The sequence below is a fragment of the Haliaeetus leucocephalus genome, unplaced genomic scaffold, assembly GCF_000737465.1.
Source record: "Haliaeetus leucocephalus isolate CR32 unplaced genomic scaffold, Haliaeetus_leucocephalus-4.0 Scaffold702, whole genome shotgun sequence".
Lineage (NCBI taxonomy): Eukaryota > Metazoa > Chordata > Aves > Accipitriformes > Accipitridae > Haliaeetus > Haliaeetus leucocephalus.
Window position 1 is genome coordinate 5,895,151 of NW_010973138.1, and position 23,971 is coordinate 5,919,121.

Genomic DNA, 23,971 nt, shown 5'->3' on the forward strand with positions numbered 1-23,971 from the left:
CTTCACATTCATGTCCCCTCCTCTCCCTTAACTGTGTATGCAAAGAAGCTCAAGATTCTGAGTCCTGGCCAATGAGAACTCCTCTTGCTATTGAACAGAGAGATCTGGGATGGCCATGCATTTTCTAATAAGGCAACACTGAATATAACCTGTTGTTACTTGCAAAATTTTAAGCTATTTAGACAACAGTGTTTCCCAGGTTTGTTTTTTCTTCCCCTTTGCATCTTTATCCCACACTCTGGTGTTTGAGCAGTTAAATAGAAGTTATCACTAGGCAAAGAAAGAGGAACTAAAATTCTTGAAGAGTATGAAGGCTATCATAGTTAACCAACCCCCTCCCAATAAATCTCAAAAGCTTTTAAGTGAGACAACCCATATGCAAGCTTAGTTTACTTTTTAACAAGAAATTTGTAAACTAGAAAGAATGATTCAGTTCATCTATATATGCAGCCTCAGGAGGAATCTTCATCTAATTCTAAATATTAGTATTTTCCCCCCTTCAGAAGAGATTTCCTGAATTCACAAATACATAAAAAAAAGTTACAACTTGCAAGACATCTGTGCACCAAACATTACTTACTTCCACTAGATGTCCAACTACAAGGCTAGCCCAAACTTTGTATTTTAAGTATAATTTAGACATGTAAGTTTATCTCATCACTGAACGTATGATACATGCCACTTTTACTGCCAAATAGCAAGCTGGGGAAGTTGTATGAGCCATGCCTCCATGTCCGTTTGAAGCAAGCAGTTTCTCATACTGAGTAAATACAGTAGGATCATTAACTGCTGCATCACAGCCATTAAATGCTGCTGCCAACTCTCGTCCAAATAATGAAATTGTTTGCTTATTTTGTCATTTTATCTATATGCTCAGCTAAGTTAGGATCTCAAGGACCATTTTAATAATTATTTAAGACTTCCATAGACATTTTAACACATTATTCCCTCCCAGCTAAGCCAATGTGCTAGTTCAGTATTTTGTGAAGAGATTTTTGTGTGACATACCTGTAACAGTTAAGAAAATCTAACCTAGCTTATACTCCTAGCACTGGATATAATATTTTTGGATATAAAAAAAAAAATGCAAAATATATTCTTCCTTGTATTAGCTAGGAGGAAATAAATATTTGATCGGTATCTCATGCCACAGATACACACTCTGTTGCTTTGCCAAGTACCAGTGGGAGGATGGGGGAGAAGGAATCAGCATCTCCCACAGTGCTATAGGACACCAGTTGAACAAAATTATAGTAACACTTCAACAGTCAACAGAATGAAACATTTGCCAGCTGAATATTCAGCACAGTCCTACACTCATCTCTTACAGACACAAGCAACTTAAAAGCTGTACATTTACAAATCATATATTGTAACTCCAAAGACATAACAATGCTTTACTTGTTTCTGGTGTGCAGGACAAGGCATGTCTTACCTTAAGAGCAGAAAGAAATTGTTACCTTTCCACTTAATTCACAAACAGACTAACAAGTATAATTTTGAGATGTTACAATAGCCACATTTAGGTACCCACATTAATATTGAATATGAATTAAAATATGAGTTTCATACAGCAGAGTAATATTCACTATATACAGACAAGTCATATTGCTATGAAAACCTTAAGGTTAGAAATGTAGTTGTTTAAGCCCAAATTTTGCCTTTTGACGGAAAGACAATAGAACTTAGGATACTTCAGGGATTACAAGACAAGGTTTCCATCAAATCTTCTCCCCTTGAAACAAACCAGAGCATTTGATCCCAGAGGAAAGAACCCTACAGTTCTGTGCTCACTGAGGCTTTCCCACAGCAATACTCTTCTACCCCATTCCCCAGCTCCCAAAGCACCTGCTTTGTCTTTGATAGAGACAGTTCCTCCTTTCACCCCATGTTATAGCTATGGGGGATTTGATAAAGGGAATGTATTGCCATCTCTCTCATACCTGGAATCACAGATTACAGTGCTGTGTAGGAATACTTAACATAAAAGTGTTTTCTTTTTAAAAATTCTGAACATCATGACCAAAATAGGCAATTAACTTAAAATCTTGAGGTTTCAGATAAGCAAAAGACAAAAATAACTAACTAGTACCTTGCCCAAATTGCAATTCAAGGCACAGTCTTCATCTAGGCAGTAAGGATTAGATAAAGAATCAAATTATAAACTCTTCTCTTTGGTTATGTTTTAGTACTAGCACCTCTTATTAATACTAACTTAGTTAAACACTGCACACTCATCTGTTTATGGTAAAGTGAAGCACATAACTGGAGGAGGTTCATCACTCAGATTGAGATAGTTGTGTACTGCCTGAGTATGGCATGGAGACCTTTAGAAAGGAGTCTAAGTAGTTGACGCAGCCCAGGAGAACTGCCAGGCACTGCAGCATTGCATCTTCCATTGCCACTGACTGGAAGAAAGAAATGCTCAAATGTAAACAGGCATTCATATGCAAGACTTGTCCAGTGCACACTAACTAGACAGGGACTGACAACAACTGGAACACCACACAAAATGTAAAACATTTTTAAGAACTTGATTCTACTTGCTCACCACTTTTTCCAGGCACTGAGAATAGCTTCTCAGCAAGACTAATGTATTCCAGAAACACTAATTTATTAGTTGTCTTCTCCTGTGCAATAACACAGATAAGCTCTAAATACTTGAATCTTCTATTTTATATGAAATGATAATTTGGTCTTTGGAAACAAGAACTGTATTAAGAATTATTATTGCTTTATTTGACAGCGTGTAATGACTGACCTTTGTAACATTGAAATGTAAAAGCACACTGAATGTGGAAAGAATTTGTAAAGGTAAATTATAGTAGGACTATACAAACAGGAAACCTAATACAAAGCCTTCTATTCTACAGAATTATTTTATAAAGTAGAGAAAATAAACAAGTGCCTAGTTACATTTTACTAATATCTATATCAATTTTAATTATTAGATTTCTAGGCTAAGATTTTTAAAGAGTAATGGAAGTTAGACTCCTTCAACCACAAAAAAGTGGCCCAACTTTCAACCTTGTTACAAACTCAGTCACTTACTGTATAGCCAAATACAGCACAATCCACAAACCTTATCTTCTCTGACAAAATGTCTCAAATCTGATTTAAAAGGATATCTGACCAGCTGCAGGCTAAGGCACCTATTTCTCTGCCAAACAAGTACTAACAGTTTCCTGAAATCATGTGGTTCTACCTAAAAATATTCAATAAAGATACTTGAAACTACCTGTTTTGAAATATTAATAACATGTTATACTCCAGAAAGTTTTTGAAAAGGAACCAAATTCTATGAATATTTCCAACTCGAGATGTTAACTTGAAACAAAAGTAACTGAAGTACTTGAGCTCCAAAGGACTAATCAGAAGAAATTTAAATCAGTTGTTTTGGAAGGATGACAAAAGATCCAGTGGAAAAAATGTTTCATTTATCTCCCTAGTCACTCATATATACTATTAAGACATGAAACAAAGATGAGGTAATTTAACACTTGTTTTAAGTATTCACTTACTGCAGAATGTAAAAACTATAATATGGAGGCAAATGCAGTGCAATCCACTGTATACTACTATGGTGTTAACAAGTTGACCCGTAACCTAAAATATATTGGAATATTAGGTAAACCTTATGGCCTCATCAATGAAAAGACACACTAGATAGTAGTTAAATTGCTCATTTTATCTTGTACTATTGTGGCATATTTCTCTATTCGCTATTAGTAAATCAAGTGTAGCGTATTTCAAGAGAATGAATCAGAAATGGAGTTTTGCAAAATTTAAGGATATATTCACATAGATAATGCAACCAATATTCATAGCCAATAAGGAATAAATCTCAACAATGATGACAAAAGGTTATAATTTAACATTGCTGTCAACTTCACTGTCTCTTAAGCATTTCATCAAAACTAGTTTGGCATAGACCTTGTACTTGGAGAGCAGTAGCTTACATATTTACAATTTTGGTTCTGTTTTCTATTAAATTAAGCACTTTGACCAAGCAAAGACATGTACTACTTCCTCTCCCTGTAGGAAATAGGTGCAAAATGCTGTAAGATGGTATATACCTAAAAGAGCATTTAGATAAGCTTTTTTTTCCTGGGAGGTTGCAAACAGTACTACATCATTCTGCTTCTCATCCAGAAGCTAGTTGTATTATAGAAGACAAGGCAAGCACCAGTGCCTCTCCATCACTTGTCAGAGAACAAAAGCTGCACAAGACAGTGTCAATTATGGTGCTGCCATCCTAACAGCCACCCCATCAAATGCGCATCTCTCAGCTAGTATACTGAGGCACAAAGTAAGAGCAGATCATCATTTAAAAAGTCTATCAGTTTTAAACCTACAAGATAATTTAGAAACACCCTTGATTAAAAATTGAGGTTTTAATTTATTTATTTAATAAAAATACATTTTAAAAATAAACATTTCTGTATTTCCCATCTTTACATATTTTCCCTTAGTGTACAAGATAAGAAGCCTTTATTGTATTTAGAGCTCAAATGTGGTGGAATTTTTGATATATGATTTGAAAAGGTTATACATTTAAATGTGTTACACACTTGACCGATAATTACACAAATTGCAAGGTATTCTAGCACCAAATAAGCCTGCTGTATTTATGCACCCAGTTACTAATAAGTAAAAAAAAAAAAATTCTTCTGTTAATTGGGGAAGCTATTAATTTGGCAATTATTTATAAGCCATTTTCTACCTATTTCAAATGTAACAGTCATCTTTCCAGTAGCAGTTCCACAGAGTTGTCACAGATTTTTGATTGTTTAGGTAAAAGTATCTGAGAATTATGCAAGTTCATTACCTAAAAGAGAGGTGTGTTCTGCCTTGGTTTAAGAACAGAACGTCTACTTCACACAAACCCTAATAAAACCATGAGTCTCAGGAAAGCTTTCACTAGCTTTGTGCATAAAGTCTCATTTGCAAGGCGTTCTGAGAGCTGTCTCCACAAGAACAGCAGCCATTAAATCACTGCTGCACACACAGCATCTTCTAAGCGGTTTCTCTGGCACTGGGAGTACTACAATCATTCCATGCCGAGACCACAAATAGGTATATATGCCTTTGTAGATATTTAAATCTAGTAATAAAATCATCCAGGCCCCCCAAAATACATCTTGCACATCTAGTGAAACTACAAAAGGGAAAAGATACAACTCACTCTGAATTAAGCTACCACCTCTCAGTTTCAATAGTACAACTGCCCCTCTTAAACTCATCTCTTCCAAGAAAGCAAAGAAAGCTGCAGCAAGGCAAAAATACCAACATACAGCATCAAAAAGTGGTCTTCCTATTAAGCACTGCTTCGATACATTATGAAATGAAGAACACAATATCCTCAAGTCATAGGAAGCTTGCTGAAGTCTTCCCAAAGAACTGTCTACATAACTAATTTTCAGCAGTTAAAGTGACAACTCTAAATACTAAGGTTTGAACACAGAAGTCAATTTTCCTATTAAACTGCAAAATAGGTTACAATTAGTCAAGGTATTCTTGGATAGACAGCAGGCATTCTGATAAATGGATGTCTTTGTTTAAGGTGCATCTTCAATTTTTAATTATCATTAGCTTGTTATTTGTTAAGTCAAGCCCTTCAATATTTAAAATATTGAATTTTGTTGTTTGTTGGGGGGGAGTTGCTACTGTCACAGTACTAAGATTATTCACCCCTCTGCCCATTTATAAACTGTCTAGGTCATTTATAATCAAACTGAATGCTGACACTAATTTTAGAATTAATATCCTTTGGTCATATTTATCTGCAAAACGCTTCAAAAGGACTCCATTAAAAAAAAAAAAATCACTCAAAAAGCATGACATGTTATGGTGTGTCCAAAAAACATATATAAACAAAGTGAGGTAAACCATTCTGTTTTGTTTTGTTTTTAAAATTGCACACATTTTTGTCTTGTGTCTCTGTGACTCTGCGGAAATTCTCCCCTTTCTACCTCCCTGCCTAGGATCGCGAGATTCATCTTTGAATTTGCATTGAAACAGGTAGTGGTATGGTCTACAGCTTTTAATTTTTCCTACAATTATTAATAACTTTAATATTAAAAACAAGCTATTTGTTGCTTAACTTCAAACACGCCTTTCATCTAAAAGTATATGATGTAATCATAGTTGAACTAATTTCAGAACAACTACAGAACCATGTACCTATCATAGTGCTTTTCCTTCTAAATACTTGTAGCACAATTTATTATACCTTGCAGGAAATTCAGTATTTTTCTAGTCAGCTTTCAGGAGAAACCACCAGTTGAATTAGCAGATAAAGTACTTTAACATTAGAATATTTTACGAAAATGAATGCTATTAAAAATTTCTAAGTAAAGACTGATTTATAATTTCTCCCTGAAGAACACTTCCTCTACTGACTTCTGCATCTCTGTCATTTTCTTGTGCAGAAATAAACAAAAATCACACAGTTTTAACAAAAGACTGATCAATAAAGCATGAAACCACAAACAACAGACAACTACATTCAGGAACAAGTATGAGTTTACGAACGGCAGATAAAAATTCTGCGTGTCAGTAGAAAATCAAGTCTTTTTACTACAGATTTCAATTTGAAGTACTGATTCCAGCAGATTTGTTGACCTACTACAGTCTTGCACTTCTTTGATGCAAAAGGGCAGAAACTGGTAATTTATATTTGCAATCATGGAACCGGAATCAGAGCTCAAATTTATTCTTAAATAGATTCTGCAGATTAAGTTGATTCAAACTCTGAGTTTGGATGCTAAGTAGTGTTTTCTTAAAAAAACCGATGACACCTCCTCCCCCCAAAATAGATTTGAGAACATTCCCAAAACTGACATAATATCAATCATTCTAGTTCAATATTTTTTTCCATAATCAAGTTAGAAAATAATTGACAAAGCATTTAGAAGAAAGTGTTAAAAAGTCTAGGATTACCTTCAGTTGATTATTGAAAATATCAATTTCCTGAAGTTTAGATCTGGTTTCTTTCTCTACTTCATCTAGCTGGTCTCGAAGCTGTTGACGTGCTAGTTCCTTGGCTTCTAAGGCTCTTTTAATAGTAAGAAGAGAATCTCCTGTTTTCAAACATATTGTAAAATAAGTATTTTCTTACACAGAGAATTTTAGGTCATAGAAAGCAACATTTTTCAACATGCATCTTGCAACACAAAAAAAAGAAATTACAGAGTACACTGTGCAATGAAGCATCATGTCCTATACAAACTTAGACATGTACAAAAAAAATACTTACTGTGCAAACTGTTCTGTTGAACTTGCTTTAGCTGATCATTAAGCAATTGCTTTTCTGGAATCAATCTTCCAAGCATCTGCTGAGATTCCTGAAAGAGGACAATGAGGAGAGAGAAAACAAGAAGAGAAACAGACAAAAAGGTGAGTGAGGGATGACTTTAGCCATAAGACCTCTCATTTTCATTTCTTCTGAAGTGATTCTTTACTTTTTCTCTCACCAGATTATGTAGTCTTGCTATTATCCAATCACTGTCTGTGTGGTACTACCACTCAGACATAGTTCTCTGACAATACAAAAAGTGAGCGGATCAAATTTAAGCATATTACTTGAGAATTGTTTCTCATTGAATATGTAACTTGGCTTGGAATTACTTGAAATTCAGGGCAAAAAGACAAGGATAGATTTCAGAAAATGTTAAAACAAGCACTTACTAACCATTTAATTCTCATTATAATAAAATAATGTTAACTTTGATCAGGAATAGAAAGACAAATATTTACATTTTATTTAAAGAAGAGAAAATAAAGGCTTTCACTTTAAAGGAATATATTATGGCCAAAAGCTATGCAACACAAGCTCTGTTAGATGAGAATACTTGAGTCCAAGATCTCTTGATTTAGCATTCTTGAAAGAGGATTATTATCTCTTACAATTTCAACACATGGTCATAAGATTGTAAACTGATATATTACAGGAGACCCTGCAGATGAGAAATTCCTCCTTCTGTAGATCATATATATATATATATATATCTCTCTCATATATAATCCTTGCTCCTTCTGGAGGATGAAGTGCTACTTCACACACCTTCAGAAGCCTTGACCTCCAACTTCAAGTTGTCAAAACGTATTATAGAAGCATGAGGTAAACCAGCTTATTTTATAAAAGCCGCCTGAATGTCAACATCCCATCTTTCAGACAAACTAAGTAATTTATTTCAGCAGTTGTCTTGAATTGCAGGCTTTTCAGGAATCAACCATCTGACAATTTCAATTCATCATGAGGGATTGCAAATGACATAATACGATCTTAAGAATAAATGTCACCTAATCGCTTAATACCAGAGTGAGTCCCATGAAAAGTTTTTAGTTTTTGTTACAAGAACACAAGATTGACCATGCTGATATGACTTTATAGTTAGCTCGCTTCACTCATGGCAGTCTTTGATTGGGTCTCTGCAGTGTACAGCTCAGATCTTACGATTATGCAATGACTGCAGACTACTGTAATCTCTTTATGTTCCAAAAAACATCCTTAGATAGCACAGCAGAGTCAAGGACTTTGTGAATTTATAAAGTATCAAAATTAAGATAAACTATGCATTTGACTATTAAGAGTTACATGCGTCCCTCACTGTTCAGCTGCAAAGCCTGTAGCATCAGCAGACCTTTTTCAGCCCTTCAAGGATATCATGAAGGTGAGATACTCCTATCATTGGACTATTATTCCCTACCTAGAATCAAATGAGAAACAGCAATATATAATGCAGCACTTCCCAAATCATCTGCCTGAGGGGGCCCACCTCTGTCCCAACATCCACTGTTACCATGTTCTTAAACAACATGCATAACACTGTCCTTTTGTGTTGACACTTCCCCTTCCACCACACCCTCCCACCCAAATACCTGCATGCTCTATGCCATAGCTTGGGATGAAAAATTTAAACAGTATTATTAAATAAGTATAGCAGACAGGCATCGTGGAAATGAAGTTTTCAAGTAATATAATCCAAGAAAGGTGGCATCTAGTAGACTAAATGTACTGATGGATAAACCTCAAGAAAAAGAGGAAAGGAAATAAACTTTCAAGACACAAGGTTATCAGTAATTGTATCATTCCAATTCAAGAACCATTAAGATAAGCCAAATAGCAGAATGGATGTCAAAATGAAACAGGATTTACAGAAAAATTATCATTCTTCAAGCACAAAAAGTAACACAGGGCAATATTTGTGGAGACCAGTAATGAGTGGCATTCCTCAGGGGCTGGTATCGGGATTGGCGCTGTTTAACATCTTTGTCGGTGACATGGACAGTGGGATTGAGCGCACCCTCAGCAAGTTTGCCAACGACACCAAGACGCGTGGTGCGGTCGACACGCTGGAGGGAAGGGCTGCCATCCAGAGGGACCTTGACAGGCTTGACAGGTGGGCCCGTGCAAACCTCATGAAGGTCTACAAGGCCAAGTGCAAGGTCCTGCACGTGGGTCAGGGCGATCCCAAGCACAGATAAAGGTTGGGTAGAAAATGGACTGAGAGCAGCCCTGAGGAGAAGGACTTGGGGGTGTTGGTTGATGAGAAGCTCAACGTGACCTGGCAATGTGCCCTTGCAGCCCAGAAGGCCAACTGTATCCTGGGCTGCATCAAGAGAAGCATGACCAGCAGGTCGAGGGAGGTGATTCTCCCCCACCACTCTGCTCTCATGAGACCCCACCTGGAGTACTGCATTCAGCTCTGGGGCTCCCAACATAAGAAGGACATGGACCTGTTGCAGCAAGTCCAGAGGAGGGCCACAAAGATGATCAGAGGACTGCAGCACCTCTCCTATGAAGACGGGCTGAGAAAGTTGGAGTTGTTCAGCCCGGAGAAGAGAAGTCTCCGGGGAGACCTTATAGCAGCCTTCCAGTACATAAAGGGGGCCTACAAGAAAGCTGGAGAGGGACTTTTTACAAGGGCATGTAGGGATAGGACAAGGGGTAATGGCTTTAAACTGAAATAGGGTAGATTTAGATTAGATATACAGAAGAAATTCTTCACTACGAGGGTGGTGAGGCACTGCAACAGGTTGCCCAGAGAAGCTGTGGATGCCCCATCCCTGGAAGTGTTCAGGGCCAGGTTGGATGGGGCTTTGAGCAACCTGGTCGAGTGGAAGATGTTGGAACTACATGATCATTAAGGTCCCTTCCAACCCAAACCATTCTATGGCTCTGTGATTCTATTTCAGGGTGGAACGTAATACTAACCTTAGTTGTTTATTTTTAAGGGCCAGAATACTTCTAAACTCCAGACTACTCAATATTAATACACAGATTAGTTTGGAGAGTATTTAAGGGCAGAGAATGCCAAGGGATCATGAGGGTCAGGTTCTGTTTCCTGAAATCACAGACAACCATGTAATAAGCATCTATTCCAATATTATCCACGACATGCTTTTCCACATCCTTTAGTTGTACTGAAGAAATGGATGAAAGTAATTAATGGTATCACTAACATTCATGCAACAAGAATCTCCAAGAATTGAATAATATTCCATATAGTAGCAGAAGGCAAACACAGCAAACAAAAAACAGTTCCTGTCAATCTAAAGAGGGAAAGTTCTCTTCTGATCCTACACCCTGAGCAAGAGGGCGTATGACAAACTGAGATCCCACTATACATCTTAAGTCTCTGCCACATACCCCACTTCCAGTGCTTCAGAGGAAAGCCAAATTACTTGGGAGTCAAAGTGTTCATCAAGGAGTCAAATAATCCCTGCAGGTAACTAGCAGAAGCCCTGCAGACAGTATAAACATGATTCAAAACACATTCAGTTAAGGTGTTTGGAAGGTGGGATCCTTCTGAACATCTCTGGAAATACCACTCTAGCAGATACCACAGAATCATATAACTAGCACAAATTTTCATCACCCAGGATTAATTGTTATACAATTTCTCCACAAGTTTGATTAAACTCCATCCTGAAGCTAATTAATAGGTTGAAGAATAATTACTTCTTTGAGTAACTCATCTTTCCATAGCAAGTGTCAGATGTATTAAACTAAAATATTTCCAAGTGAAGGTATTTCATCCTACAAAGATAACTGACCATATTGACTTTTTAATCTACCAGAGAGTTTAAAGGATCAAAATCTCCTTTTAAAAAAGTCACTTACTGCTTTAGTCTTTCCTCTACAAATTAGATAGTAAAATTTACAGGATATTTGAGAAACTCATCTTTTTTTTCAGGAAAAAGCTATCCACTCTTTTAGGTTGGCCCCAAATAAAATTTAGCCTTTTCTACTACAGAGTGATACGTCTTTCTGGGATCACAATTGTGATAAACCCCTCAAGCAACACTAACTGAAGTATTAGTGGTCAAGATTAATGATCACCTGAGAGAAGATTATACCACAAAGCCACAGCTATTGCTGTCAATCTAAAAAAAAACCCAACACCTCAAAGCCAAGCATCCAACAAAAAAACTGCCAAGAAAGGCGAGCATGATTTTTATTACAGAAGTGCTCTTACAGTCATTGTGAACAAAGCAATTTAGAAAGTGAATAGGCATTAACTAAGCTGCTGGATACATATCATCTAGTACGAATTACAATGACCAGAGACAGCTAAAAATCACTACAAATATAGTAGTGATTCCAAAACAAGAGTAAAATTTAGACAACTGTGCAAAATTCATTGTACTTTGCCAGATGTTTCAATAAAATTTCAGAGTGGTGTCAAAATGCTGAAGACAAAAAAAAAAGGCAATCTGCTTTTCGACCATTGTGATTGGGTAATAAGTAGCACAAACTAAATGTTAGGAAGGTGAAGAATCCCTCTGCCCTCCTTAACTTTTCCTTTCATGGTGATGTAGTTAAAACTGACGCGTAGAAGCTGTAGGTAAGGAAAAAGTACATCTATGATCAGCCGAGGATATGATTAAAAATTCAAAAAATTGTTAATGAGTCTACAGAGAACACTGCCCCTTGTTTATCTAGTACTTTTCAATAAGCTACATAACCACATCTACTTGTAGATAGATTATCTTTCTCGTTACTTGTTTCCCAACAGTGTTAGTTTCACATTTTTTTCTTCCCTCTGCACCTTCCATTTATTCTACCCAGTTGTGGAAGCTCATTCCAAGTTTTTGATAATAATATTTTCTCACGATTTTTACAATGTCTGTTATAATACGAACGTATTCCAACTGTAGCACATTGGTCTTTACTATAACACAAATGACTTACAGCTTTTTACTGTTACATATCATTTTTTCCTTCTTAATTTGTTATATTATGACAAAAGCAAAAAGATACTTTTATCTTTTCTGACTATAGAGGCTAACTGAACAAAATGTACCAAGTTAACAGAAATGACATACGAAAATAGGATATGAATTCCATTCAATTCGTTGAAATAGCATTTATCTATCAATGGCTATGTAGCTGCTTGGCTGCTTCTGAAGTGAGTTACAGTACCTTTGACCATTTCTATGGAAAGCTTTTGGAATAGAAGGGTTAGAGGGAAATTCAGGTGGTTGTTGCTTTTACATGGAGGTTGGCTATGCACATAAGCTCAGAAGTCTTTAACTTATTCAGGTAAATGGGGGCTTTTTCACACATTTTATCAAGCATAGTCAGGTTTTTGTCTCTTTGAGCCAGTACTGCTAAGAGTAATTTAATTTCCTACACTTGATTGAATGTTGTTTGACTTCATTTTCAGTTGCCAATACAGGAGCATTTCATTAGAGAGAAGAGTGGTTTCAAGCCTAACTATGGCAGTTGTTTATGTCACACGTGTCCCTTAGTAGTATTTCCAGTTTGCTATTGTTTGCATCAAGTGGACACAAACACTATGCCAGAATATGATCCCCAAATTATACTCTTTAGAACAAGCTGCTGTCAAAAGAAAGATGTCTTCTGAAAGGTGTAATGGTGTACACAAAAGTTCAATAGAAATGCAAGATGTTTTAAGAAAGAAGAAAAAAAAAATGTAAAAAAAAAAATACATAAAACAAACCCCCTAACTTTTAAGTTCTGGTTTTGTCCAAATTAGTGTACTATATTAATTATGCTTAGAAAGTTGAAATGAATGGCAGGATTAGGTTTTAAGATAGGTTTTACACCAAAGCCCTCATAAGTGTAAGATTCTCTTTGTAGTGGTAGAAAAGCACCGAGAGCCCCCATTAATGGCCAAGAACTAATTTCAAGCAATATAAAATATTTAATAGAGAGAAATACTACAACTCATCTAGAAACCTTTACAAATTGCAAAGAATATTCTTTCACTAAAAGCAGACATCTACTCAATTCCATCTTTAATTTGACAGAGAATTTGAGATAGAGAAGTAGAAAAGACAAATGCCAGGGTTAGACTAAGAACTAACTGGTAACTTCAATTTTGAAAGTTCATTATTTTATAATTTAAAAAAAAAAAAGCATCATCAACAAGCCACTTCACTAAAGAATTCTTTCTTTCAGCACACAAACAGCAATCACTGCCAACAAAAATACATGCTATAAAATTTCATTCTCTTCGTCCCCCCCCAAACCCTTTAACATCTTCAGCCAAACAATTTATTTACTGCTCCCCACAACAGCATTCCATGAGCATAAAGCGATAATCACAGACACACCTTCAAGTGTAGGTAGCAATTCCTAGACATGTGTGAAGAACATTCATTTAAAAGAATGACAAATTATTGACAACAATTCCTTATGTACAAGGAACAATACATCATATATTGTGACAAGTTTGCTTAGGATATTGATGCAGCTGAGGAGGTCAAAATGCAAGGCTAAGAACAAAATTAGGGAACATTTTCTCACCTGTAGCTGCTGTTGCAAATGGGTGATTTCTGCAATTCTCAGTTCTCTAGATTTATTTGTACTTTCAATTTCTTGTCTTTGGGTAGAGAGTCGACATCTGATATCCTGAAGCTTTCCCTCCAACTGATTTTTTTTATCATTCTTTAGAAAAAAAAAAACAAAACAAACATCTCTCTCTTTTTTTACCAGAATGGTCTGTCATGCAAGTCAGAATCTAAAAAGTACTTTTATTCCATATTTAAAGTTGAAATTATAGAAAATAACCATGGCCATATCACAGTCACTACTGTGCTTGTGTGTTTTATCTGCAATGTGATCACTTACTAGAGCTTCCAGCTCAAATTCTAAGGTCTTCTTCTTTGCCTTCAGAACAACTATGTCCTCTTGTTCCTTGTTTCTTTGATTTAGTAGTTCTTGCCGACGATTACGCTCCCACTCAAGTTGCCGTTGCCTCTCAAGTTCCCGTTTTGCAGCCTGTAGCATTTTAAAAAAAAAAGATATGAAAAATCTATTTTGAGAAACTACTCTAATTGCTGATACTCATATTCTTATATGCAATTAACACATTAATATAAACACACTGCTAAACTGTGGACTAAATATGTGCCTCTATTTAAGCACACAAATTGCTCAATTGTTTAAATGCTCACTTGAAAGCACTGGTGAAATGGGGCTTCACTGCATAGCAGGTAGGTGACTAAACAGAATATCAGTCCATTTTTAATCAGTTTCCCAAGATTCAATTTTCTGATTTAACAAGTTGTTTCATATTAAGACTTCAAGAACTCTCCAGGATAGCATCAAATCTCTTTCCAACCTCCAACATTAGACATTCTGCAGCTTTGCAAAGAATAGTCAAATGCTACTGCACTGAATGCATCGTTATTTGGTAATGTGAGAAAATAAAAGCTTTTTAAGTTAACCAGTACGTGTTTTCTTTTACAAATTAACTCATCACTAGAAAATCATGAATGCCACCAATGCCCATAACTACTTCTTCGTTCATTCAAGCATCTCTTTATATCAAAGCAAATAATAATAATAATTATTATTATTGTTAAAGTAGTCAGAGGTTTGGAGCACATTGTCCTAGATCTAAATGTCTCATCCATTCATTTCATATGAAAAATAAAGAAAGAGATAGCCGACTCTTTCCTTACCTTCAAAACCCAGAAATTTAAGTTCATTCTTTAAATGTTTGCTTACTAAAAATGACAGCAAAATATTTAGTATACCTTACATTTTGTTCTAATCAAACACAGCTGCCAGTGACATAACCACCTTCCTTTTATTCAGTTCGTTACCTCTCTTCTTTCTATTTCTTTCCTCCTTTCCTCTTCTCTCTGCCGTTCCAATTCCCGTTGTTTTTCCAACTGTTTCTCTAGCTCCAGTTGTCTTTTACGTTCTTGCTCCTGTCGTTCACGTTCTTTCCTTTCCTGTTCTGCCCGTTCCAGCTGTGCTAGACGCTCTTGTTCTTTACGTTGCTGTTCCAGGAGAGCCTGCCTCCTTTTTTCAAGTTCTAGATTGCCACGTTCAAAGTTCTCCCGTTTTTTATCTTCAAATGTAACTTTAATGTGTGGAAACATGGGGCAAAGTAAAATTAAACTCTGCTACTGACTTAAAGAAAAAAAATCCACATATTCTGAATCAAACTGAAGCAATCTTCCAACTATTAGATGCAGCTCTCAACTACAGGTAATTCTAGGTTTTACCATTAGCATTCATATTGTAGATTGCCTTAAAGCCACATCCTCAGGAAACCAAGGTGTGAATTTCCATTCCCATTCCTCAGGCTTCTAGGTTTCTCCACAAAGCCCAACAAGTACGTATAATTTAGACAAACTATTAATCAGCTAATCTTCTGTGAGGACACAGGATCTGGAGTTCCTCTATGCATTTGATAATAGTAGCAGTACAAGAACAAACACTTCAGTTACTATAAGGCAAAGAATTCAGCTGATGATAGCATAAAAAAGCCATTATGCAAATGACCAGAATGTATTTAAACTTGATATTCTCATAAGATTACTCATTACTGTCAGGAAAAGAAATGGCTTGCTTAAGTTCTTGAGCAGCTGAACTCAGGAAAACTGGATTCCTGCAGATTCATATCCTCATCACTTACTGTTCTAAAAGAATGACCTCAGTTCCAGCACAGGTTCCCTGACATTCTTCTGCAATATCAGGGATTGTCCTTCCCCTGTTCCACATTCCTAGGCCCTCCCTCACAGTTCCTCCAAAGTATTCTTTCCACTTCACCTTCTGTTTCTTTTCATACCCTATGTGTCCCATTCCCATACCCCATAACCTATATTTCTCTCCCCGCATGCCCAACATGTACATTTTTGGCACGCAAGTCAAGGCAAGAGATAGCACACATTTACTTCAAAGTGTGCATGCACTAGCAGTTTGACACGTTGGCCCAACATCTGCTGAACCAGTTGAATTCTTATCTTTTTCTAAGTTTGGCCTCCTTTCCTATTGCCAATCACCAATTTTCGTAAAACTTGAAAAAATTTAACCATTTTAAAATCTGTCAAGTTTGTTTAAAATTAGCCACTGAGTTCAAAGAATATTAAGATACAGACTGATAGACAGAGAATGTGATTATAACTCCCACTGATTTAGGAAACCAAGGAAAAAGTAAAACAAAAAAAAAAAAGAAGAAGATTTATGTCAAGAAAATCAGTTAAAAGGAATAGGTAGAAGGGCAAAACACTTGCAAGTAGCATGGACATTAAGAGACCATGTTCAAGGCTCAGAAAATACATACCACTAAGAAGAAACACCAGGTTCTAAGATGGCTGCCCAACAAGCTAGTATAGTTACTCAGCAAAATCAAGGTAGCTACCACAGATGATAAAACAAAGCATATCCAAAGTACAAAAATAGAAGAGAAAAATTTCTAGCAAATTAAATAAGTAGCTATTGGCTTGTGCTACTATGCTTAAGGGAAGGCTTCTAAAAGGTTATAAAAGCCAACAATAAAAACTCATTTAAATGTCTCAGAAAAAAAACCCACAAAACAAACCAACACCTAGCCAGATTTAGCAAAGCCAATGAAGAAGCAAGACAGCATTCACTATTATAAGGGATCATTACAATGGAAAACCTATACATCAAATACAGTAAAAGGCTTATGCACTCTAGTTTCTCTTTAACTGAAAGCAGAAATGGCCCTAAAACAAAAATAAAACCAAAAATGCAGAGTAACAGGTTGCCAAACCCATACTATGCTTATCCATAGTTCAAATACAAAATTCATTAACTACTAGCTGTGATCTGCAATCCATCCTTTAATCAACATCAGTGCTGTATGACTAGAAGATGACAAGTGCAACACCAGTCTTTAAGAAAAGACAGTATAATGATTCTGAAAGCTATGGACAAGTCAGTCTACTCCCACACTGGGCAAAGTAGCAGAGGCTACAACAAACAGTTCGTTTGTTAGGATACATGACTAAACATGATACCTTGGAAGAATCAATGCAGAAAAGAGCTGGCGCTCAAGTCTAATAGACCCAACTGTATCAATAAGCAAGTTGAAAAAGAAGATCAGGTCAACAGAAGAATACCTGCCTGATTTCGAACTCTAATAAAGAAATGAAGCCAAAGCAGCGGTTGACCTTCCTGACACTACAAACTGCATACCAAAATCCTCTGATTCCAGAGTTGCAAGACTTAGGCCTCAAAAAGCCAATACAGGAGAGTCATATCTCACCTGTCACCAAACGTTTCATTGTGAGACCTCAGTGAGGCCTGCTTCAGCAGTCCCTGCTATCTCCCTTCATCCTCCTACAGCCAGAAATTACCCAGCAGACTGCTGGCAGCAGTTAGTTATAAAATACAAACCAAAGACAAGAGCTGTATCTGAATTGCTCACACGCAGATCCCCTGAGCTAACCTGGTATGGAAAGAGACAGAAGGTCCTTGGGAACTAACAAACAGTTAAAAGATTAGAATTAAGGGGTGAAATAAATTACCAACTTTCACAAACATTCTCAGTAGCCTCCTTCAAAGATCTCTACTAGCAATTGTGCTGTTCAGTGTGCAACAATGATCTGGAAGAGATTGAAAAGTAACAAGACAGCTTCTGGAGATGATGCCAGATAGTCACAGTATTAAAACAAAAACCTGACTGTGAAGAGCTTTTGAAGAATCTCACAAAACTGAGTGATCTGGCAATGAAGAAGCAGAGGAAATTCACATGTTAGTGAATACAGAGTAGTGCATATGGGCAATGAAAATAATCCTAACTAAACATACACAATCATGAGCTCTAAAACAGTTAATAGGTTTATGGAAGGATGTTGGCATTACTATGGAAAGTCTTCTAAAACATCAACTCAGATCTAAGCTGTGATCAGAGAGGCAATACAGTGCTAGGAATCAATTAAAAAATTGAAAAAAAATTTAGAACAAAACAGAAAAGCATTATTATGGCACTGTATAAATCCGTCATGTGACTACATCTTCAACTGTGTAACATTCTGGTCATCTTCAAATAAAATAGAACAAAAGTAAAGAAAGTACAAAGAGTGAGGGGATGATCATATGTGTTAAGACATTCCCTAATATTTAGCTGTTTAGCATCTAGGAGGCTTTCCACCCCTTCCCCCTCCCCTTCTTCCTTTTTTATTTTCCCAAAAGCAGAGCTACTAAAGCTTTTATATAAAAACCATAGTTACACAGACTGCAATGAAACAGGCCTCTGTATGTATATTGTGATCTTTTAAAGAGTACATAAGCCAAACTACACTCCACCTAAAAGTCAGAAGATGGAGGTAGTAAAAAGTTTTCATTGCAGTCCTATAATAGGGCTGCAAAGTGCTGCCTCTGTTGAGAGTGCATAAGATAAGCAGCCCGAATGTTGTTCACATCTCCATTGTCACTAACACAAAGGATCATGCAACAGGCAGGAATCAGCTGGACCAAGCAATGTCTTGGTTATGCCTCTGACATGTCACAAACTGATCTGGAAAGAAAACATTTCTTAGTAAGTCTTTATAACTCCACAGCATATAACCTGGTAACACCTCTCTGATAACAGCACACAATACATGTCTACTTTTGCTTGCTCACCTGGTAATTTCTTTTCCAGTTGCTGCTGTTCTTCTTCTAATGCTGGTTCTTCTGGTAACCTTTGGTCTACAGATACTGAACTTACAGCAGATATGCCACTACCAGAGCGCACTCTTCTGTCAATAAAAGCAAAATTCCACGTTGCTTAAAAGAACCTATGCCTGCCAAATTTATTTATGATTTAATGATGAAATCATAAATTAAATGCACTGATGTAATGTTTAATGGTGTTTAATGTTCCCTCATTGCTGCCCAGGGGATTTTACTCAGCTGCTGCCATTAAGATAACAGTATCCTCCAGAATACCAACAGCACACACTGGTGACCTGAGAAACCTAGTTCAAAGTTCACAGCACCATGCAACTTATAGATGTGTTTAACCCTGTCCCCAAGATCTCTTACTTGTGATGAGTCTGAAGTTGGGGAAATGCTGACTTAAACTATAGCAAAAGTTGCAAAGACAGAGGAAGAGGTCACTATAGTCAAGCTAAAAACAAGACCCCACATGGAATAAACAAAAAAATTGTAATCTTCAGGAGGGTACTTAAAGAACATGAAGCTATGATTGTACGCAAACATTTCTTTCTATTGCTGTTACTGTCTTCCCACCCATTTCTCCACAAAAAAGTGAAACAGAGAAACAGAAGTGACAACTCACCACTGCTATTCACAGAAACAACTGTATCAAAAGACACCCGACTTTGCTACAATGTAAATTCGTAGCATGTTTTGAATTCCAATACATCCCATTTGCTCTACAGAAGTATAAGCTTAAACTATAATATTTTAAATTTATATGGCCAGACTAGGTAAGTTTTGGAAGGTATACTAGCATAAAACATTGACCAAAACAAGGAATTCTTGCTATTTCCAGCATCCAGTAGTTGTAATAAAACCAAAAAACTAGGCAAGCATTTCCCAATGAGAAGGCACTCTGCTGTAGATGCACTACAAAAAGGAGAGGGGTTACTTTTCAATCTCTTGCACTTTACACTCACATGACAGCTTTCCCAAATGAAATAAAAATTTAGGAGTGAGATTCCAGAATTATAACCAGTTACCTAAATGAAGGTGGAATATACTCTGGAGGCAGTACAGGTGGCAGAGGCTGACCAGACATGGCTACATCAATTAAGTGCATAGCCAGAATAAACTCTTCGGCTGTAAGTTTTCCATCTTGATCGATATCAGAAAGATTCCTGTTTAAAGGCAAGGTACAAAGTAAGTAAAATCTTAAATATTAAAAATCACTGTTAAAAAGCATAGTTTTAACATAGTCAGTTCCAAATTAATTTAATTTTTCACTATTTTTTCACACTACTTTGTTCCTTCAAAACAAATAAAAAGCAAAAACCAAATGCTTCACTATTTCCCACATCTCATGCATGTCTGCCTTGAAACTGTCCTTATAGCCATGGCTTCTACTCATTTGCTCTTTGAGTGCTGCCTGTACCATACGCTACATATGTAACAGTAATCAATGGAGTTTTCTTGAACATCTTGTGAACATCCACTACACAGTATCATCTAGAAAAGAATCAGCTTGGATGTAGAACTTTTTGGTTTGGTCTCCTTCCCTGGAGGCTCTTATCTCACATTCCAGAGCACACATTTGCATTAAAATCAAAGCCATTAACATTCTAGTCCTGACAGGCACAAAAACATTTTAGCATTATGCACATATTAGAAATTATGGAGTAGCCTCTCTGGATGGCCTAAAACCAGTGCTACAACAGATGCATAAAATGCTTTTACTCATGGTAACATGGTATTGGACAAAATTTAACAGCCTAAACATCAGCTTTGTTTCTCTAGCACACTGCACTCTAATCATGCAGGAAAATCTCCCATGATACTATGAAAATCAAAGGTAAACAACTGATACATTCTTTTGATGTCCCAAGGTACAGGACTTTGTTTATGGGATTTAAAGTTGGAAGACAGTTATAGCCTCATCTGATCCATGCTTGTGTTACTGAACTCCTCAGGCTGGGGGACAAGAACAAGCCAGTAGAATGAAAAATCTAGCATGCAAAGATATAATTGATCAGCTATCCTAACAGTTTGGGTCCACATCTTTGTTACGGAAATGAAGTGGCTAAGCCACTATGCATCATATGTGAGAAGTCATGGCAGTCGGGGGAAGTTCCAACTGACTGGAAAAGGGGAGACATGACCTCCATTTTTAAAAAGGAAAAAAAGGAAGACCTGGGGAACTATGGGCCAGCCAGTCTCACCTCTATGCCAGGCAAGATCATGGAGCAGATCCTCCTGGAAACTATGCTAAGGCATGTGAAAAATAAGGAGGTGATTGGTGACAGCCAATATGGCTTCACTAAGGGCAAATCATGCTGGACAAATCTGGTGGCCTTCTACGACAGGTTTACAGCACTGGTGAATAAGGGAAGAGCAACACAAGTCATCTACCTGGAATTATGCAAAGCATTTAACACCGCCCTGCACGACATCGTTGTTGCTAAATTGGAGAGACATGGATTTTACAGATGGACCAATTGGTGGGGATAAGGAAATGGCTGGGTGGAGGCACTCAAAGAGTTACAGTCAACAGCTTGACGTGCAATCGGAGACCAGTAATGAGTGGCATTCCTCAGGGGCTGGTATCGGGATTGGCGCTGTTTAACATCTTTGTCGGTGACATGGACAGTGGGATTGAGCGCACCCTCAGCAAGTTTGCCAACGACACCAAGACGCGTGGTGCGGTCGACACGCTGGAGGGAAGGGCTGCCATCCAGAGGGACCTTGACAGGCTTGACAGGTGGGCCCGTGCAAACCTCATGAAGGTCTACAAGGCCAAGTGCAAGGTCCTGCACGTGGGTCAGGGCGATCCCAAGCACAGATAAAGGTTGGGTAGAAAATGGACTGAGAGCAGCCCTGAGGAGAAGGACTTGGGGGTGTTGGTTGATGAGAAGCTCAACGTGACCTGGCAATGTGCCCTTGCAGCCCAGAAGGCCAACTGTATCCTGGGCTGCATCAAGAGAAGCATGACCAGCAGGTCGAGGGAGGTGATTCTCCCCCACCACTCTGCTCTCATGAGACCCCACCTGGAGTACTGCATTCAGCTCTGGGGCTCCCAACATAAGAAGGACATGGACCTGTTGCAGCAAGTCCAGAGGAGGGCCACAAAGATGATCAGAGGACTGCAGCACCTCTCCTATGAAGACGGGCTGAGAAAGTTGGAGTTGTTCAGCCCGGAGAAGAGAAGTCTCCGGGGAGACCTTATAGCAGCCTTCCAGTACATAAAGGGGGCCTACAAGAAAGCTGGAGAGGGACTTTTTACAAGGGCATGTAGGGATAGGACAAGGGGTAATGGCTTTAAACTGAAATAGGGTAGATTTAGATTAGATATACAGAAGAAATTCTTCACTACGAGGGTGGTGAGGCACTGCAACAGGTTGCCCAGAGAAGCTGTGGATGCCCCATCCCTGGAAGTGTTCAGGGCCAGGTTGGATGGGGCTTTGAGCAACCTGGTCGAGTGGAAGGTGTTGGAACTACATGATCATTAAGGTCCCCTCCAACCCAAACCATTCTATGATTCTATGAAATACCAAAACAGCTGCTACAGAATAGCTGACAGGCTGCATATAATTACTTCACTTTGTTGTGAGTCACTGTATCCAATCCCAATACATACTGACAAATTTTGCCCCAGAGAATAGCAACAGCAGTTCTACTCCCAGAGGGTGAGTATCAGGAAAGGGAGCAATACTTAGGACAACAAAAGCTGTAAAATGTAAAATCAATTCCTTATCTCAATAGACTTGGCAGTTTTGAATGTCGGAAATCAAGAGAGTTATGTTTAGAACTCCTGGAGTATGCTGACGTCATTCCCCTGCCTACACAACCTACTTAAATGCTGGCAACAAGCAGAGTATTTTTTGGTTAATCATCTGCTGGATGACTGGATTGATATTTTTTTTCCTTACAGTAACTTTGTTAGGAAACAAGGAAAGAGAGAGTGCTTTTTAAGATATAACAAAAACATCAGTGCTTAGCAAAGAAAGCAAGTGCAATTGAACTGCCACGTTAGAGCAACAGCACAGTTGACAACCTCACAAGAAGTCATATGGGTTAGTGAGTTGAGAGTGGTTTTCAAGCAAAGACTTATGAAGTTTACATGTTAATTACAAATAACTTTCCATGTGACAATAAGAACATAATAAATTTCAGCAAACAAGAAGTTGAAAGGAAAAAGAGAAGCTGAGACCAGTCTTTTTAAAATCCCTTATTTTAAACATATGTAACTCAATCCCCTTGGAAATAAGCCCTCAGAAACTCACATAAAAGGCAGACAAGCCCCAAAGAAAGTATGGTTCTGGATTAAGCTTGCTTTTGTACTACCTGTGCAAATGTGTAAGTTTCACTGGTGGTGTATCACATATGGCCAGGGATGTGGAAGACATAGAAGGCTGAATGTCTGGTCTGCCTAAAAACCCCATAATTGAAACCCAGCGCACAAAACATCTATATGCATAGCCTAAAAGATGCTCTTTTTTACTTTTGTGAAGTAATATTAATATAAGCATAGCACTGCAGGTTTTGTTTTATAAAGTCATACATTACAAAGAGCAACATATAATCATTTATCAGTGGAGGGAGATTGGAAAGGGAGAAAAAACCCACAGAATACAGTATAGAGGTTTAAGTACAGTTTCCAGTTTCATGGAAATTGATACATTTATTTTTACCATATTGTAGCCAGCTGAGCCTGGGGTAAACTTGACTGCATAAGAATAGTTCTTGCCTGTGGACCTAACAAAATGAAACAAGGACAAATAAGCAACTTTCTCCTTTTCTTGCATTACCAAGTAGCTACTGCACAAGCAGAGCTTAGTTCTGAATAGATAATATCAAAGAGATGTTACCAGCATGAACTAGGCTACCCTTCAAAAGAAAATACTAAAAAATACATAAGCCTTCCCTTCTCTACAACACTGAGATAGAAAAAAAAAAAAAAAAAAGCAGCTATGAAAGTCAAAGAGATGCTCCCAGAACTAGTAAAACTAACCCAGTGTACCATTCTAGTTTCTTTCTGAAACTGGATAGGCACCCTTATCAGTGGATCAACTGAACACTGTAAATGGCTGCACA

The 23,971-nt window shown here is 37.4% G+C and overlaps 1 protein-coding gene across 5 annotated transcripts in view; it reads right to left on the minus strand.

Moving 5' to 3' along the window:
- The window catches only part of ITSN1 (intersectin 1 (SH3 domain protein)), a 111,893-nt gene that overhangs the window by 68,465 nt on the left and 19,457 nt on the right, over positions 1 to 23,971 (minus strand). For all 5 annotated transcript variants that reach the window (XM_010580378.1, XM_010580379.1, XM_010580377.1 and 2 more), the window contains 8 exons: positions 23,569 to 23,632; positions 19,924 to 20,061; positions 18,863 to 18,978; positions 15,085 to 15,347; positions 14,105 to 14,254; positions 13,781 to 13,921; positions 7,259 to 7,346; positions 6,943 to 7,082 (listed from right to left, as the gene is read on the minus strand). In XM_010580378.1, coding sequence (XP_010578680.1) covers positions 6,943 to 7,082; positions 7,259 to 7,346; positions 13,781 to 13,921; positions 14,105 to 14,254; positions 15,085 to 15,347; positions 18,863 to 18,978; positions 19,924 to 20,061; positions 23,569 to 23,632 — 1,100 coding nt within the window. The remainder of the gene's footprint in view (positions 1 to 6,942; positions 7,083 to 7,258; positions 7,347 to 13,780; positions 13,922 to 14,104; positions 14,255 to 15,084; positions 15,348 to 18,862; positions 18,979 to 19,923; positions 20,062 to 23,568; positions 23,633 to 23,971) is intronic.